The sequence below is a fragment of the Giraffa tippelskirchi genome, chromosome 1, assembly GCF_054371585.1.
Source record: "Giraffa tippelskirchi isolate mGirTip1 chromosome 1, T2T-mGirTip1v1.2.pri, whole genome shotgun sequence".
NCBI lineage: Eukaryota > Metazoa > Chordata > Mammalia > Artiodactyla > Giraffidae > Giraffa > Giraffa tippelskirchi.
This window is the reverse complement of record NC_137275.1, coordinates 211820692-211837627: the sequence shown is the minus strand read 5'-3', so window position 1 is coordinate 211837627 and position 16936 is coordinate 211820692. Positions and strand designations below refer to the sequence as shown.

The following is a 16936-nucleotide window of genomic DNA, read 5'->3' as shown; positions in this document are numbered from 1 at the left end:
AAGGCAGCCCAGCCTGACAGTAGGAAAAAAATGACTGAGATATTTAGGAATAGAAAGGGCTGAACTCTGTGCAGATGCCTGAATGCACAGGTTAAAGAAAATGAGGCATGAGTTGAGGGAAATAAGAGCTTGGGAAGCTGGGGAAGAGTGATGAAATAAGGTGGGAAAAATGGTAAGAGTCTGAGTGGATTCAGGTTCTTGACCATGAAGGGGATTAATGAACATACAGTTGAGAGCTTAAAGGGAAGACAAGCTCTCTGTTGATGGACTGCTGACAAAACAAAAGTCCATTATTTATTTACTCAACAAACACTTAAAGAGTACTACAGTATCACTGTACGAGAACTTAGGAATATGGTAATGAAAAAACAACAGCTCCTGTCCTCATGAAGTTGAAGGTGCCTTGGAGAATCCTGGTGGTAGAAATCATACCTGTATTGAGTGTTAAGCCCTACACTAAACACCTTACTTGGATGATCCCGTTTATAATCCTTATTACTTTCAGCAGTAGATACTATTAATATACCCATTTTGTAGAAGAAAAAAAACAGGGAAAGTGAGGTCAACGAACTTGCCCAGCTAGAAAGCAGCAGAACCAGAACAGAAATCCAGGAAATCTAGTGTTACAGCTCACTTTCTTAACCTCTGCACAAGACTGAGATGAAAAAGAGGCTGGGAGTTTACCAGGACATGGGAGTCACTCAGAGGCTGGGAAAAGATTTGCCACCCTGAGAAAGTTGCAAGACCCTCTCCCAGTCATTCATCTGTAGGGATTTCATTTCAAAGCAGTGGACACTTCAAAGCATCTCTTGCTTTCACCTTCTGAAAAAAGCAGCTTTTCCTGAATCCCGTGGCATTGACGCACAGGCTAGGGTGCTGTCAGACACCCAGCCTGGGTGCCCAGCTCTGGGTGCCAGGTCCTTCCCTCAAAACACTGGGTGCCAGGTCCTTCCCTCGAAACACTGATGTAGCCTCTTCAATCTCTCACACTCCTCCGTGGCTCCACATTAATCCCTTAGCACTAGTGGTTTTCATCACATCTTCTGCCAACTAATGCAGTTTGTGCTGGAGGAAAAAAAAAAATCTATTTTATAACTCCAAGGACATTAATAATTAACTTCCATACCACAAAACTTGTAATATCAGTTTGCTGAAATAAAGTCACCAGTAAGTATTTAATTCTTCTTTCAAGGGTGTCTTCCATTATTATTTCAGAGTGCAATTTAGTCATCAAACGTTTACTCAGCCTCATGTTTATAAATTATATAGGCCAGGGATTTAACTCTTCTGGACCTACCTGTTCTGAAAAGAGGGAGGGTCATAACCCTGATGTCACACCAGGCACCTGCCTTGAAAGGCGATGACTTGTGAACTTGAAGTTCCTTACCTCTTTCAGAAATGCTGGAGCAAATCTAGAGAGTTCCCTTTATGATGCAATCAGAGGAATAACCAGAAAGCTGCCTGACACAAAGAGGCACTGGCTTTCCTCCTCCAGAAGGCTGTTAGGAAAGTTTGCCTTTTTTAATTGAGTTTCAGAATCTTGTCTTGATTATATGACATAATAACAGTGGCTTTCCTATTCATCTGTGTAATATTGTTTTTTCGCTGTGGTGGTTACTTTTGTTGAAGGGGAAGGCCTACTGCCTTAGATAAATAAGAGAAAAGCAGAAAGCTCCTCATGCACCGGTTCCCTAACTAGAAAATGCCAAGTCCTGACTTACAGATCAGGAGGGTGAGGGTTGCCAATCAAGGACTTATCCAAGTTCAATGCAGTTTAAGAACCTTGGCTTTGATGGTAAAGTGGATTAACTTTTCCATGTATACTTCAAGCCCCAGTATCCCAAGAAATGTTTGCCATCACAATGAAAGGAACAGGGGGAGGAGGCTGCAGATATCTTTCTTTCTTGGTTCCTCGTTTTGAAAAGGGCAATATTTTCAGAGTTAAAGTAAACTGGCCGGCTCCTATGGGGTGGGGTTGAAACCCTCCAGGCCGCGGGAGGAGGGTCGGGGGTTTTCCCGCGAAAATCTGCTCTCCCCTCCAGCTACAGGCCCTGGCAGCCATTGGCCAAAGCCCGGCTGGAGGATCCGCAAGGGCTTCCAACTCTCCGAACCGAGCGGGATTCCTGGCCTTGGCATAAAGGGCTGAGTGGATTCATTCGGGGCGCGATGCATTCCAAGAATGCTTCTGTGGTTGGCAAGGAGTAGGAAAATCAAGGATAACAAATATTCTAAGGAAACCTAATAGGTACCAGGAGCGTAGGACTCAAATAAACAGGTGACTTAAAAGTACGAGGTAACTGGATCTCAGTGAGGGTGAGTGCACACTGCCCAGGGCTGGGGCTTCGACCTTTCCCCATCTCCTCCCTTTTCTCTCCTGGGCTGACACCCGGCAGCCTTTACAGACATGGGGGCTTGGTGCAGAGGGCGGGCGGAGCCCAAGGCGCGCCTGAATCCAAACAAAACACCTCGCAAGCCTACGTTTAGAAAGCGATACCGAACACCACACTCACGTTTAAAAAAAAAAAAAAAAAAGGCACTGTTTGCAGAGAAGATGACGGCGAAAACATTTCCCGGCTGGAAAATTACTGATCACAAACTAAGGGGGAGTGGGGGTGGGGAGGCCGAGTTATAAGACTGAAATAACGATTGCCGTTTCCTCTTCTCTTCCTGGTGGGCAGGGACGGCTGCCGCGAGCTCCGTGGGCCCTTTTCCAGTACCCGGGTCCCACCGCATCTTTCCACGTTCTGGCACGGGGCCACTTTCCAGCTGAGCCCCTTTCGGTGGGTTTGACCGCTCTAGAGCCTGAGCCAAGGAAACGAGTTGCCGTTTGACCTTTACCTCGCCACTTCACCTCTTTATGACTCAGTTTTCTCATCCATAAAGTGGAGAGTTGCGTGCTTTGCAAAGCGCTTTGAGATTCCCGGTTAAAAGGTGTCCCCGCGCCTCACGCCCCTCCCCTCTCCCCCCACCTCACACAGCGAAATCTTTCAGTCCCTTCCTCGCTCCTTCAGCTATCAAAACCGTAGCTCCATTTCCCATTCCGGCCTCTTTCCGCCCTTTTCAGACGAGGAACACCCCTCCCGCTTTCTCAGTCTCCGGGTCCTCGCCACGCATTTGAGGGCACCCACCTCCCTTCTACTCCCAACCCCCACCCAGGCAGACGAGCCCAAGAAGGACTATGCGAGGCCAGGCCAAATGCCCGCACCGGCGCTCGGGGACTAGAGCAGGGCTCCTGTGTGCGTATGACGGACCCGAGCTGGATGAGTCACGCGGATAATCGCGCTCGTCTCCAGGGCGCAGACTGCGCGGCAAGCGCGCACCGGAGCGGGGGTGGGGTCGCGCTACCGTCCCCCTCTCCCCTACCGACCCTCTTGGCCGCGAGCTTCGAACTCAAGGAGCGGCCCGTGGCGACGCCGACTGTCCCCTGCGCCCCGTACCCAGATCCCAGCGCGGGGCCCGCTGCCGCCACCGCCGCCGGCGTCAGCGCGGCTCCTGCCCGCCAGCTGCCGGGCTAGCGTCACGGCCCGCCGGGCCCCGCCTGCGCCCCTCCCTCCTCCCCGCCCCCACGTGCGCCGAGTTTGTTTATTTAGCTGCCATGGCAACGCGCGGGGGGGGCCCTGGAGGGAGGGGAGAAGAAAGGGAGGGGCGGGGCCTGGCGGCGGGCCCCAGCGCGCAGCGGGTAGGAGGCGGGGGAGGGCGGGAGCGGAGAAGTTATAAGTAAGGAGCGCGCGGCGGCCGCCGGCAGTTCCCCGGCCTGAGAGAGCGAGCGCGGTTGCGGGCGCGCGGGGAGCAGAGGCGGTGGCGGGCGGCGGCGGCACCGGGAGCCGCCAAGTGCCCCTCCCCGCCCCTCCGGCCCCCCACCCAGCCACCCACCCGCCCGTGGCCAGCGCCCATGGCCGCGCGCGCTCCGCGCAGCCCCCGGGACTCCGCGCCTCGCGCCGCCGCCCAGTCCGCAGATCCGCGCCACCGCATCCAGTCTCACCTGGCGGCGCCGCCCGCCCGCCACCCCGGCCACAGCCCCAGCGCTTACGGCGATAGCCGCGGCGACCGCGACAGCGGTGGGGGACGCTGCTGAGTCGAAGAGAGCGCAGCCTGGCCACCAGACCTACTTAACTCGCCTTGCTGATTGTCTATTTTTACGAGTTTACAACTTTTCTAAGAACTTTTGTATACAAAGGAACTGTTTTTTTTAAAGGCATCTCCCTTTTATATTTAATCCAAAGAAGAAGGATCTCGGGCAATTTGGGGTTTGGGGTTTTGGCTTCGTTTCTAAGTTTTTTTCCTCTTCGTTGGCTTTGGGGTTCGGGTACCCCTGCTGCTTCGGACTCCCGAGGACCTTTTGGGCCCCCACATTAATGAGGTAGGTGCGGCGCGGGGGGCAGGGAGGGGTGAGGGCGGATGGGACGCGCCAGAGCGGCGGTCGAGAGTGGCCCCTGACTTCTGCCTCTGCTCCCCACCCGGTCCGAAGGCAGCCACCTGGCGAGTCTGACATGGCTGTCAGCGACGCGCTGCTCCCGTCCTTCTCCACGTTCGCGTCCGGCCCGGCGGGAAGGGAGAAGACACTGCGTCCAGCAGGTGCCCCGAATAACGTGAGTGTCGGCCCGGGCCTTTGGGGCCCTCCGGTGGGCTTCTGTGGATGGGATGGGGACGGGCGGAGCCCTGGGGCCACCGAGCACCACTAGACGACGGGCAGGAGTGGCCCCGCACGGGCTCCTCCGCAGGCTAACCGGGATGGCTTCCGCGCCCTTGGCTCAGCTGTACATGCGTGTGGTCCCGACGCGGTGGAGCCGCCGGGGGGCACACCGGGTCCGCACACTTCCCAGAGTGCGCGAGCGGCAGGGCGGGCACTCGGGCCACCGGGCGGGAGGTGTCTGTGTCCCCAGACACAGGCTGGGCCAGAGTGAGCTTGGCGCGTAGGCGTCCCCGTGGCGAGGGCGCACCAAGAGAACCTCGGTGTCCCAATTCCTGGGGCGGCGGGAGCGTCCCCGGGATCCGGCGGGGGAGGGACCCAGGCTGGCGAGCCTCGGCGCTCGCTCACACGCAATCGGGCAGACACAACCTAACATCCTCCATATATCCACGCACCGCCTCTCCTCAGACGCGGGTGTGGGCCATGATTGCAGCACTGGCACCCACAGACCTCGGGGCCCTTCCTGCCCGTCCGGTCCCCGTGTCTAGGCGGTGTAGGCGCGGCGGGCCCACCACTAACATTGGGTGGCAGTTAGGGACAGCACTGACTGTCTCTCTTGCGTCCTGTCCCCACAGCGCTGGCGGGAGGAGCTCTCCCACATGAAGCGACTTCCCCCGGTGCTTCCCGGCCGCCCCTACGACCTGGCGGCGGCGACTGTGGCCACCGACCTGGAGAGTGGAGGAGTCGGCGCGGCTTGCGGCAGCAGCAACCCGGCTCTCCTGCCCCGGAGGGAGACGGAGGAGTTCAATGATCTCCTGGACCTGGACTTTATCCTCTCCAACTCGCTGTCCCATCAGGAGTCCGTGGCCGCCACGGTGTCCTCGTCGGCATCAGCCTCATCCTCGTCCTCCCCGTCAAGCAGCGGTCCAGCCAGTGCGCCCTCCACCTGCAGCTTCAGCTATCCAATCCGGGGTGGGGGCGACCCCGGCGTGGCGGCGCCGGGTGGCGCGGGCGGCGGCCTGCTCTACGGTCGGGAGTCTGCACCGCCTCCGACGGCTCCCTTCAACCTGGCGGACATCAACGATGTGAGCCCCTCCGGCGGCTTCGTGGCCGAGCTCCTGCGGCCCGAGTTGGACCCAGTGTACATTCCGCCGCAGCAGCCGCAGCCGCCAGGTGGCGGGCTAATGGGCAAGTTCGTGTTGAAGGCGTCGCTGAGTGCCCCTGGCAGCGAGTATGGCAGCCCGTCGGTCATCAGTGTTAGCAAAGGCAGCCCGGACGGCAGTCACGCGGTGGTGGTGGCGCCCTACAGCGGCGGGCCGCCACGCATGTGCCCCAAGATCAAGCAGGAGGCTGTCTCTTCGTGCACCGTCGGTCGGCCCCTAGAGGCCCACTTGGGCACTGGACCTCCTCTCAGCAATGGCCACCGGCCGCCTGCGCACGATTTTCCCCTGGGGCGGCAGCTCCCCAGCAGGACTACCCCGACCCTGGGTGCCGAGGAACTGCTGAGCAGCCGGGACTGTCATCCTGCCCTGCCGCTCCCCCCGGGCTTCCATCCCCATCCTGGGCCCAACTACCCTCCCTTCCTGCCCGACCAGATGCAGCCGCAGGTCCCACCGCTCCATTACCAAGGTCAGTCCCGGGGATTCATAGCTGGGGCTGGGGAGCCCTGCGTGTGCCGGCCGTCCCAGGCACAGGGGATGACGCTGACCCCACCTTCTTCACCCCTAGAGCTCATGCCACCCGGTTCCTGCATGCCGGAGGAGCCCAAGCCAAAGAGGGGGAGACGGTCGTGGCCCCGGAAAAGGACGGCCACTCACACTTGTGATTACGCAGGCTGCGGCAAAACCTACACGAAGAGTTCTCATCTCAAGGCACACCTGCGCACCCACACAGGTAGGAGGACGGGAAGCCGTGGGGGGGGGGGGCTGGTGTCCAGCCTCGACACTCCTCAGGGCCTCCCTTGGGATGTGGGGTGCAGTCTATCTCCTCCATCTCCTGGATCACAGGAGAGAATAGCAAACTGGCGCCTACTATTTTGCCCAGGAGCCTTTTGCTAGGTGGATGGTATCAGTGCTTGAAAGTGCAGTTTTGTTATGCCTTTGAAAGGCGGGGAGATTCCAGGCTGCAGGTGGGCCTCTTCTAGCTTGAGCAAAGCATTGCCCTTGTAATCAAGAAATTATGCCTTGCTATGCAAAGTCGTGATAAGTTTTTTAAGCAGTTTTGTATTCTCCACTATTTTTATTAGTTGTTCCCTTCCCAGGGTTCACCACCTCCCCGTCTCTAGTCCTAACAATTAGGTTTTATTTAAATCTCAAGGACTTAGTGGTTAGGCTTGCTGAGATTCTGACTTAAGATTGTCACCACAGAGAATCTGTGGATGTAAGTAGGTACAGAAGGTCACTAGGTATAGCTTTCATTAATAATAACATTGACACAGGAAAAGTAGTAGTCTCCTGTCACTTTTTAGAACCAGTTGTAGTGGGATAGGATATTATTGCTTGGTTTGGGCTAGGAGAGACACACTAACAGTCATAATTTCTAAATTCATTTCCTGCCCCTATCTTTGCTCAAAAGAATGAAAACGTTAGTCCAACAGAAGTATAGTTTTATGTGGTTTTTGTGTTTTCTGCAATTATCTAATTTCCCTTAAAAAAAAAAGCAAAAAAAATAAAACCCATAAAATTCCTGTTTATGATCTGAAATTTAATACAGCCTTGAGAACGTATAAAGACGTTTCCTGGATCCTTTCGGAATGGGGTACTTGAGTTAGTTTGTCTATTCTCCAAGTTCTTAAAATTGCATCCTTCAGGAATAGCTTCCAACGAGTTTATTTTCCTTTTCTAGGTGAGAAACCTTACCACTGTGACTGGGATGGTTGTGGGTGGAAGTTTGCCCGCTCAGATGAACTGACGAGGCACTATCGCAAACACACCGGGCACCGCCCCTTCCAGTGCCAGAAGTGCGACCGGGCATTCTCGAGGTCGGACCACCTCGCCTTACACATGAAGAGGCACTTTTAAATCCCCAAACGGTGGATGTGACCCACACTGCCAGAAGAGAATTCAGTATTTTTTACCTTTCACACTGTCTTCCCGGTGAGGGGAGGAACCCAGCTGGAAAGCACTACAATCATGGTCAAGTTCCCAACAAGTCAATTTGTGAATGGATAATCAGGAGACACAAGGAAACCAAAAGACAAACTCAAGGAAAAAAACAGATGGGGTCTGTGACTGGATCTTCTATCATTCCAATTCTAAATCCAACTTGAATATATATATTCCTGGACTTACAAAACGCCAAGGGGGTGACTGGAAGTTGTGGATATCAGGGTATAAATTAGATCTGAGAGTTGGGGGGAGGGAAGACCAGAACCCCTTGAGAATTGTTTTGATGCAATATAAGCATAAAGATCACCTTGTATTCTGTTTGCCTTCTAAAAGCCATTATGACGATCTTAGAAGAAGAGGAAGAAATTCAGGTACAGAAAATGGTGTTTAATAGCCTAAACGATGGTGCTTGGTAAGTCTTGGTTCTAAAGGTACCAAATGAGGCCAAAGTTCTCAAACTGCTGCATACTTTGACAAGGAAAATCTATTTTTGTCTTCCGATCTACATTTATGACCTAAGTCAGGTAAATACACCTGGTTTACTTTAATCTTTTTATGCAGACAGTCTGTTATGCACTGTGGTTTCAGATGTGCAATAATTTGTACAATGGTTTATTCCCAAGTATGCCTTAAGCAGAACAAATGTTTTTTTCTATATAGTTCCTTGCCTTAATAAATATGTAATATAAATTTAAGCAAACTTCTATTTTGTATATTTGTAAACTACAAAGTAAAAAAATGAACATTTTGTGGAGTTTGTATTTTGCATACTCAAGGTGAGAATTAAGTTTTAAATAAACCTATAATATTTTATCTGAGCATTGTTTTTGTTTTGCATTGTTTTTCCCCGGGAAAAGCACATAACAGAAACTGCAGTTTAAACCTAGTGGGTAAAGCACGGGAAAAGCACCCCCCAAAAGCCGACTTTATCTCAACAGATTAAAAGAAGACTTTTAAATGACTACTTAGCTTTACAATGAGTACTGTATAATGTTGTGGGCTGAAGGCTCTGAGGATTTATGATCATAGAATTAAACTTAACTAGTTCAGTTTTCTCTTTCAAATATTCATTAAAAGATACAGGAAAGTAGTTTCCCTGCCTGACTATGAACTTCCAGGTAGAAACAGCTCAGCCATTCTTAAGTTTCCTCAGTTTACTATGAGAGTAGTCATAAACATACATGTTCCAGTTTCACATGTTAAAAGATCTGTATGGTTTGGTTTTTAAAATCAAATGAAAATGTAAAAAAGTCTCTCTTTCCCAGGCCTTGCCTTGCACTCAGAGCAATTTGTATAACAAAAGAACCTCCCCACCGCGGACAATATCAAGAATGCAGTTCCACAGTGCCCTCCTGAGGATTAAAGGATTCACTTACGTTTTGTGTGTAACAGATACATTACTTTTAGAGCTCCAAAAGAGAGTAGAACCAAAATTTCAAACAAATTTTTAAAACTTCATCAGTCCTCAGATAAGCCAGCCCCATTGTTTCAGTCGATTGAAACAAAAGAGGCAAAAATGACTCAGTCACAAAACCAAGGGTAATGTAAATTTGAGTATGTTTTAAACTGTTTTTGTCAGTTGGTAGCATATTTCTTGAATTATTAAAACTTTTTTTACGGTGGATACCCAAGAATCTGAAGTTCATTTGTGGCTATCACAGAATGGAAAAAAGCATTTGTGACACTTGTTGACATTATGTATTTGTAATGGTGATGTGGGTGACTAATTAACATTGTCAAGCGGACAGAAGCTGACTGGCATTTTCTTTAGACTGCTTATTACCTGTCCATTATAGCTGGTGTTCAGAGGTGTGTTGGCACTGTGGGTACATTTTATAAATGGAATGAAAAACTGAAATTCGTAAGAGGCTCCTGGTGGATCAACACAAAGTATTTTCCTTGGCTTTTGAGAGTCCAGCATGACTGGAAAACGTGGCATGTGTCTTAGCTTAAAAGAAGACAGGTGCATCAATAGGATGGAATTTTATGTGGCCAAGAACATATTCAAAGCATATTTAATGACATGGAAAAATGCTCACGGTATGTTAGGTGGAAAAAGCAGGATATAAGACTATAAACAGAATGATTCCAATTGTATAAGCTCAAATGTGTGCATTGAAGGAGAGAAAAAAAACAAAATTAAGAGTAAAGACCGGAAAGAAACATCAAGATACTAATACAGGTTTTCTTGGATTAAATTTTTTAGTTTCCAACTATTCCAAAATAAGTACCTATTTTAAATGGAGAAACTTTTTAAAAAAGGGTATAGGTGCAAATATTTAGCCTTTGTTTTTAAAAGAGCAATTAAAGTTATTTAAACAGAAAGTCTACATTCTGTTACCCTTTTCTTTGTATTAAATCATGGTGACTGCTCTTGAATCCACCTTTCTCTTATACAGAGGTTTCTGGCATGTAGTTTGTGTATGAAAAGTGTTTATTGAAAGCTTGTTTTGCCATTTTCCTATTTACTAACTGTCTATCATCTCAGGTAGAAGAAACACCATAAAATACCAAGACATGTTAAATGTGTTTACATCTTCTTATGTCATAGGGAGGAAATATTGCATTAACTTTTTCTAACCTGAAGAAGAAAGCTTCGGTATCTAAAGTGAGATTTTCAAAAAATGTAACAGGACAAAACTATTCGAGACTATTTACTAAAGTAAACTATTTACTTTAATACCTATCAGTTCTGAGCTCCTAGGTGTACTGTCATTACTGCATTACAGAGCCGTTTACACTGTATAATAAAGAGTACCCAATAATTGAGATGCCTGCTTATTACATTTTCCTCATGACATTTAATTTTATATGTCCTAGATTTTAACTTGTGTGTGTGTGCGCGCGCACACATACAGGATTAACAATAGTGTTTCCTACACATCAACAGACTTTCGGTCTCTTCCCTTCCAACAAAATGGCTCTTCCAGCAAAATAATTCTTTGAATCTGAGAACCTGTTTGACTCCTACAATCTTGTTTGGGTTTGTTAAAACAGGAAACTTCACCGTCTCAAGCAGGACAATCGGGGATTAATCCTTTCTTTTAAAAACTGTCCCCGGTTTTTAGAAATAAGCAAAGTTGTTTCAGATTTGGAGAGTCACAATTTTTACATACAATTTTTTTATGTATAAGAAGTCGAAGTGAGACAGTCTTTAAGCCATGGAAGCAAGTCTGCAGGGAAAATATTAAAACAAGTGGTCGGACCCATTGTACTTTGATCTATGGGAATACCTAAATTTAGCAGCCTATGTAGCCACCTGTTCCATTATATGTTCTAGCTTCTGAAGCTCCATTCAGCATAATACCACACACTCAGAAGTGAATTTATAGTCCTTATTCTCTTTCTCCCCACCTTCGCCCTTCTCCCTGACTTGTAAAACACACAGACACCATCCGGACCTACCCAAACCTTTTTTGTGTATTTATAATTTTGTCCTTGGTATTTATCATTATGTATTAACCTTTTATGTGTTTTATTTCCTCGTCTTTCCTAAGCACATTTTATACACTATTGTATAGTGACATGTTTTTACAGCACTAAACTGAAACTATTTCTGCTTCCTAAAAGTTGTTTAGGAAACTCATTCACTGTTCACATGCAGAGCAGAGCACTCAGTAATATTTCATACCAAACTACCAAGAATTCTCTACATAACGAATGCTGTGGAATATATCACGGAATGTTCTATATTCTGTGAAAATGCAAAGATAGTACTGTTGCAATCAGAATGCTTTTGATTGCATTTGATTGTATAATATCTCCCCCCACACACATTAAGTGAAACTAAAATGCAAGTTGAGAACAGATACCCTTTGGAAAGCTTTAACTTAAAAAAAATAAATAAATTTGGGGTAAATTTCTCATCATCTCCTAAAAAATAATAAATTCTTATATCCTTCTAAAGTACCTAGGGGTTCAACACCCTGGTCACAGTCGAAACGCAAAGGAAACCATCTGCCAAAATGCTAGCATAAACACAGAAAATCTTTCAGGCTGCCCTCTAGGCCACCATAGGCAGCTGACTTAGTTGTGGGGGAGGTAGGGCATGGGGTTGGAATATCAGTCAAGTTGCTTCTCTGGAAACACAAACATCCCGAGCCCATCTTTCTAATTGTTTTCCCCGTGCCTGTGCTATAATACCACTTTTTCAAATTGTTTCAGTCTTCTCAACACCCTAAATGAGTCAGCATGTTGCAACCCGTCCTCCCAAATGTCATTCGCCACTTGTTCTTAGGAAAAGGAGGAAATAAATAGAATTCTAATTTAGTAACAACGACAGGAAATAAATTCACACTTCCAGAATCCCTCTGACATTTGGGTATGCCTACTAGAACAGTTTTCGCTGATACAACACAATAATTATAATTATGTTCCAGAGTATGAGGGCCATTTGCCATCCTTTTTTGTTTCTTTCCACCTGTATGTTAAATGTTATCATCTAAACAGAAAAAGAGAAACAGCTCTTTATGGAGAGACAGATAAATAGATGGGTGGATGAAGCTGCAGGTAGAGATTTGACAATTATCTAAAATCAACTAGGGAAAACAGTCAAGGCTGTCCAGTCCAAGGTATCCGAGGCTGAGAGGTTGAGTGGGGTTACAACACCTATCTCAGCTATAATATTTGAATCTGTACTACCTGGTACTCGATCAACATATTACTGAATGGTGACCAGATTATCAAGGCGCGAAGCAAATGCACTCACACTCTCTACCTGCATTGTTGTTGTTGTTTAGTCACTTAATCATGTCCAACTCTTCGCAACCCCATGGACTGTTACCCGCTGGGTTCCTCTGTCCATGGGATTTCCCAGGCAAGAATACTGGAGTGGGTTGCCATTTCCCTCTCCAGGAGGATTGAACTTGCATCTCCTGCACTGGCAGGTAGATTCTTTACCACTGAGCCACCAGGGAAGCCCTACTCTACCTTCATGACCTCTTACAACAGCTAAAATGGATAAGCAACTTTACAGGGAAATTGAAGGAACTCTAGATACACTTGATGAAAGCCAACGAGGAGCGTGAATTTGTGAAAACCATAAGCAGAGTCTCTTTGTCATGACACATGGAAGGAATTTTTCAGTAAAAACAAGCATACCCCTTTTCTGATCCTGGTCACGTTTGCTGATATATAGTCACCTCTTATTTCTGCACAACTGTCTGAGTTCTCTGAAGCATTTACACGCTCCATCACCTCAATTAATCCTCAAAACAAAAGTTAGGGGTGGGATTTCCCTCTCTCATCCCCATTTTATGGACGAGGAAACCAAGGTTTCCTTTCCAGTTTAGTGTTTTGTTTTTGTTTCTCATTTTTGCTGGCATACTCAAAGCATTTCTCTTCTAATGCTTTTGTCCTCAGTCTGCTGGGCTGGTAGGGCTACAGGCAAAATGGATACACTCCAGTTCAGAAGGATTTACTAACATCCAGTTTCTTCCAGTAAACCTGTTTAGGAGTCAAAAGCCCCAGACTTTCTGTCGCCCAGTTAACATGAGACTGCCTTTGTCAAGGTAGACAAGATGGGGAAGTTTCCTGCAGAAGTTTCTGGAGCTGATCACTCTGCCACGAATATGATTTATACTTTTAGTGTGAGGTGGAAGAACAGCACCTGTGTCTGTCTCAGCACACAGCTTTCCCAGTCAAACAGATCTGGTCAAGCCCCTCCTCTGCTCATTACCTTCCCAATGTCCCTAGGACCTAGTGGGTAAAGATTTAAACTGTGGCCCCTCACTACTTGTCAAGCTTCATCTCCTTAAGTATCCAATCACACTGTAAGTGTACCAGCCAGGCAAAACTATTCTGGACCCCTCAGTGCATGATGTTTAGCCTTTGCTGGCAGACGCTGGTCTCTGCTGGTTCTCAAAAGACCCATATTCCCCTGACAAGCAGTCATATATCCTTCATAGGTAATTCTTAAAAAGCCCTCCCACCCCTTCAGTCTAGGTCTTTCCTTAAAATCATATCCTTATAGATCACAAAATTTTATACATACCACTAAATATAAAATAGATAACCAACAAGACCCTCTCTATATCACTCTTTATTTCTATCTTATAAAAACCTGTAACGGAAAAGAATCTATAAAAAGAAAAAAATACTATACGTATATATATATATATATATATATATATTTGAGTCATGAGTCATTTGCTGTACATCTGAAACTAACACAACATTGTAAATCATCTATATTTGAATAAAAACTTTAAGAAAAAGATTTTATGGGCGTGGCTCCCCTAGCAGACATGAGCTCCTGAAGGGCACTGGAAGCTTTCCTTATGTGCCCTTGAATACCTGTAGTTACTGGATTTCATTGAATACAACTAATTATTTATTGATTATTTAGCCCCAAATCCTGGCATTTCTTTCTAAAGGACTCCTCCTTGCTGAGTGTTTTTCAGTATTGATTCTGTAAAGCATTTTGTTCATGGCTGGGTGGGAGAGGGGTGGTGTTGATGTGTATTAGGGGAGGCAGATGGGTGTCAGGTGACCCACTGGAAGTAGTTAGGAGACTACTGGGCATGGCCTTCAGGAAGCCAGAATTTGGAAAAAGGAAGTATTTTTTTCTTCCCTTTGGATACCCATTGTGCCGCCTCTCAAGGGTGAAAATATAAGTAAGTTTACTGTGAACATACGACAAACACTTTAAAAGCTTTAAGAAGCTACTTTCCATTCTAGGATCCTGGATGGGCCAGTCTGCCCAAATAAGGAAGGGCCACCTATTCTTCCAGTTTGTTGCTCTTCACGCTTGAGACTCTCCTTGCTGCTTGGATGACAGTAATTTTCTTACTTCTGAACATGTCTAAACTGTTCTAGAAAACTGACTCTAGAAAACAGTGCCTAGAATTGACAAATGTTCCTCCCTGCCTTTGAGGCATTGTTACTACCTCCCAGAGGAATGAAGAACAGACTGTAAGCACTGAAAGTTATAAAATTACACAGGCGGTCTGAGCAGGAAAGGGTCTTCAAGACCCTTCAACTCAAGGAGAGAACTGAGGCCAGGATAAAAGACTGGAACGTGCCCAAGGTCACATCAAGCGGGGATCTGAACACTGTTGAGGACCTAGGTCTCACTTAAAAAGCCAACAGCTGATGGCTCCAGTCTGAGAACCCAAGGGGACATTAGAGGGGGATGCAGTTGTTTTTTTTTTTTACAATACATACACCCTTTTTCTAGAAGGAAAGTTCTAAATTCAATGTGATATTGTGCTCTGATGCCCCAAAATTGTTTCATTATTCTCTGTTGTGCTGCAATAGTATTGTGTTACCAGCTAAGATGGGGACTATTCACTTATCACCATGCTCCTCATGGGAGAACATAGGAACCATTTCCTAAAAGTATAAAAATATAATTCTGACTTGTTCTGCTTTCTCTTTCCATGCAACTTCATTCAAGCATATATAATCTGTTCAACACCTACCTTACCAGCAACTATGCAAAAAGCAATGGAACCAAAAATGAATCAGTACATATAAATGTGCATGTCTACAGATATTTTTTCCTAATGCAGTTGCTCTATCCACAATGTAACCCAGTAAAAATTGTTTACCTTCCTTGGACAAGTGATTGGATAGTTAGTTCTTTGAGAGACTTAACTACTTGACTACAACCACATGAGCCATTTTTTCCCTACAATTTTCTTGATTCCTTATTATTTTAGATACCTCCAACTTGTTTATCAGGCGCATGTTAAAGCATGTTGAAACGCGTTATTCAGGTTCAGCATGAAGGATTTGGCATTATTCAACAAAATATAAACTTCTGTTGAAATGAATGATTCCAGCAAAATGGAGCTTCACCTGCAAATCCAGGTACCTTCGGTTTCTCAAGTTTGGAGACTGTATATCTAGACCAGGGGAATAACATGATTTTGCTCTAAGCACAATTAACTTTATGATTTTGCAGCATAACTGACTTCATAGGCTCTTTTGGTGACTGGTGCCAAAGCTTGTAGAAACAGGGGAGGCTTTGCCTAAGGGATTCTTTGCATTAAAGACTTTGTTAGGCAAAGCCAGCCTGGCATGGGAGTCTGATTTGCAATTTGTGTCTTTGTAAAAGGATTAGAAGATCCCTATTGTTTAATGTTTGGATCTCAATTTGCATTTGGAAGCACGTGACCTCTTCTAGGTTTAGAGTTTTTTATTTTCGTTTTCTTGTTCTGATATACAATCAATACTGCCTGTGAAAAAACTGATAATATGGCACAGTCAAATGTTTGCACTGATTAAGTCAGATCAGTTTTCTCAATGAATGGTGGAGTCTACTCAAGCTCCAGCAATACTGAGCCAGTGATCTATTTAGCAACTGACAAATAACTCACAGGAATAGGTACACACATGTTTTCATTTATTATTTCCTTAATTAGAATGTGTGGCACTTTGGGCTTTTTTTTTTTTTTAAGCACTACAGAGGGCTGATCAGACAGTAAATCTACAAAAATAACAGAAAGGAAAAAAAAAAAAAATCCTCTCTCCACCTCAGGACCTATTTGAACGCTTCTGTCCAATGTCTTCCTTTATAAAGAAAGATTTGAGAAAAATTATTTTAGATTTGCGATAACAAAATTCGCAGCTGTACGTGATATTTAACTACCTGTCCTTTGGTAAACAATTTTTAACTAACATTTGCTTTGACAATGTTCCCAGATTGGCCACACAGAACTTGGAACAGAAACTGCGTGAGAAGGAACAATTTCTTAGATGCTAGGTTTAGGACACATGGTTTATTTGTTTGTTTGTATTCTTTTTAACTCTTTGGTTTCTCCATCCTTGGTCTTTGCCATTGACCACAAGAAAACATTTCTTGCATGTTTGGAGGAAGGTCCTGGGAACCTGGAGTTGCTGGTTGAGCGAGCTGGAGGTAGATGGAAAACATTCACGTTCACGGAGCACCTATAGTATGCCAAGGACTTAGCTAGATGTTTACTGATTTATGATTATGCCCATTTTGTAGTAGAGAAGACCAAGGCCCAGAGGAGGCAAGTGACTCACCCAAGGTCACACAGCTGTGATGGGAAGTTAGATCTACCTGATTCCTAAGCTCAGGCTTTTTCTGCCACATCACACCACCTCCCAGGTAAACTCAAGCTAACTTCATTTGGAGGTTTTTCTGTTCCTCACCTCCATGGAATGTGTTAGTTTTTAAAACTAAACAGGGGTTAATTTGGTGTACAGGAAGCTATAAGGACAAGACTAACCT

At 46.2% G+C, this 16936-nt stretch overlaps 1 protein-coding gene and 1 long non-coding RNA gene across 6 annotated transcripts; one reads left to right on the top strand and one right to left on the bottom strand.

Moving 5' to 3' along the window:
* Window positions 1–618: 618 nt before the first annotated feature.
* On the bottom strand, window positions 619–3574 carry LOC145520097 (uncharacterized). The gene is made up of 2 exons (XR_014064212.1): window positions 3368–3574; window positions 619–1065 (listed from the first exon to the last, which is right to left on the bottom strand). It is a non-coding gene; the product is annotated as an uncharacterized LOC145520097 (long non-coding RNA).
* A 68-nt stretch (window positions 3575–3642) lies between these two features.
* Window positions 3643–8043, top strand: KLF4 (KLF transcription factor 4). Of its 5 annotated transcripts, none has more exons than XM_081525722.1 (5): window positions 3643–4360; window positions 4473–4589; window positions 5266–6259; window positions 6359–6523; window positions 7475–8043. In XM_081525722.1, exons 2-5 carry the CDS (start codon window positions 4491–4493, stop codon window positions 7648–7650), a joined length of 1434 nt encoding a protein of 477 aa, XP_081381848.1. In that variant the 5' UTR covers window positions 3643–4360; window positions 4473–4490; the 3' UTR covers window positions 7651–8043. The 5 variants fall into 5 exon arrangements, with proteins under 5 accessions (XP_081381848.1, XP_081381826.1, XP_081381836.1 ...); XM_081525700.1 differs by having other exon boundaries at window positions 4469–4589; XM_081525710.1 differs by having other exon boundaries at window positions 3643–4364.
* Window positions 8044–16936: the final 8893 nt, after the last annotated feature.

Coding starts and splice junctions, on each gene's coding strand:
- KLF4 (XM_081525682.1), top strand. Junction 4,590..5,265: donor CAGCAGGTGCCCCGAATAAC/GTGAGTGTCGGC, acceptor CTGTCCCCACAG/CGCTGGCGGGAGGAGCTCTC. Junction 6,524..7,474: donor ACACCTGCGCACCCACACAG/GTAGGAGGACGG, acceptor TTCCTTTTCTAG/GTGAGAAACCTTACCACTGT.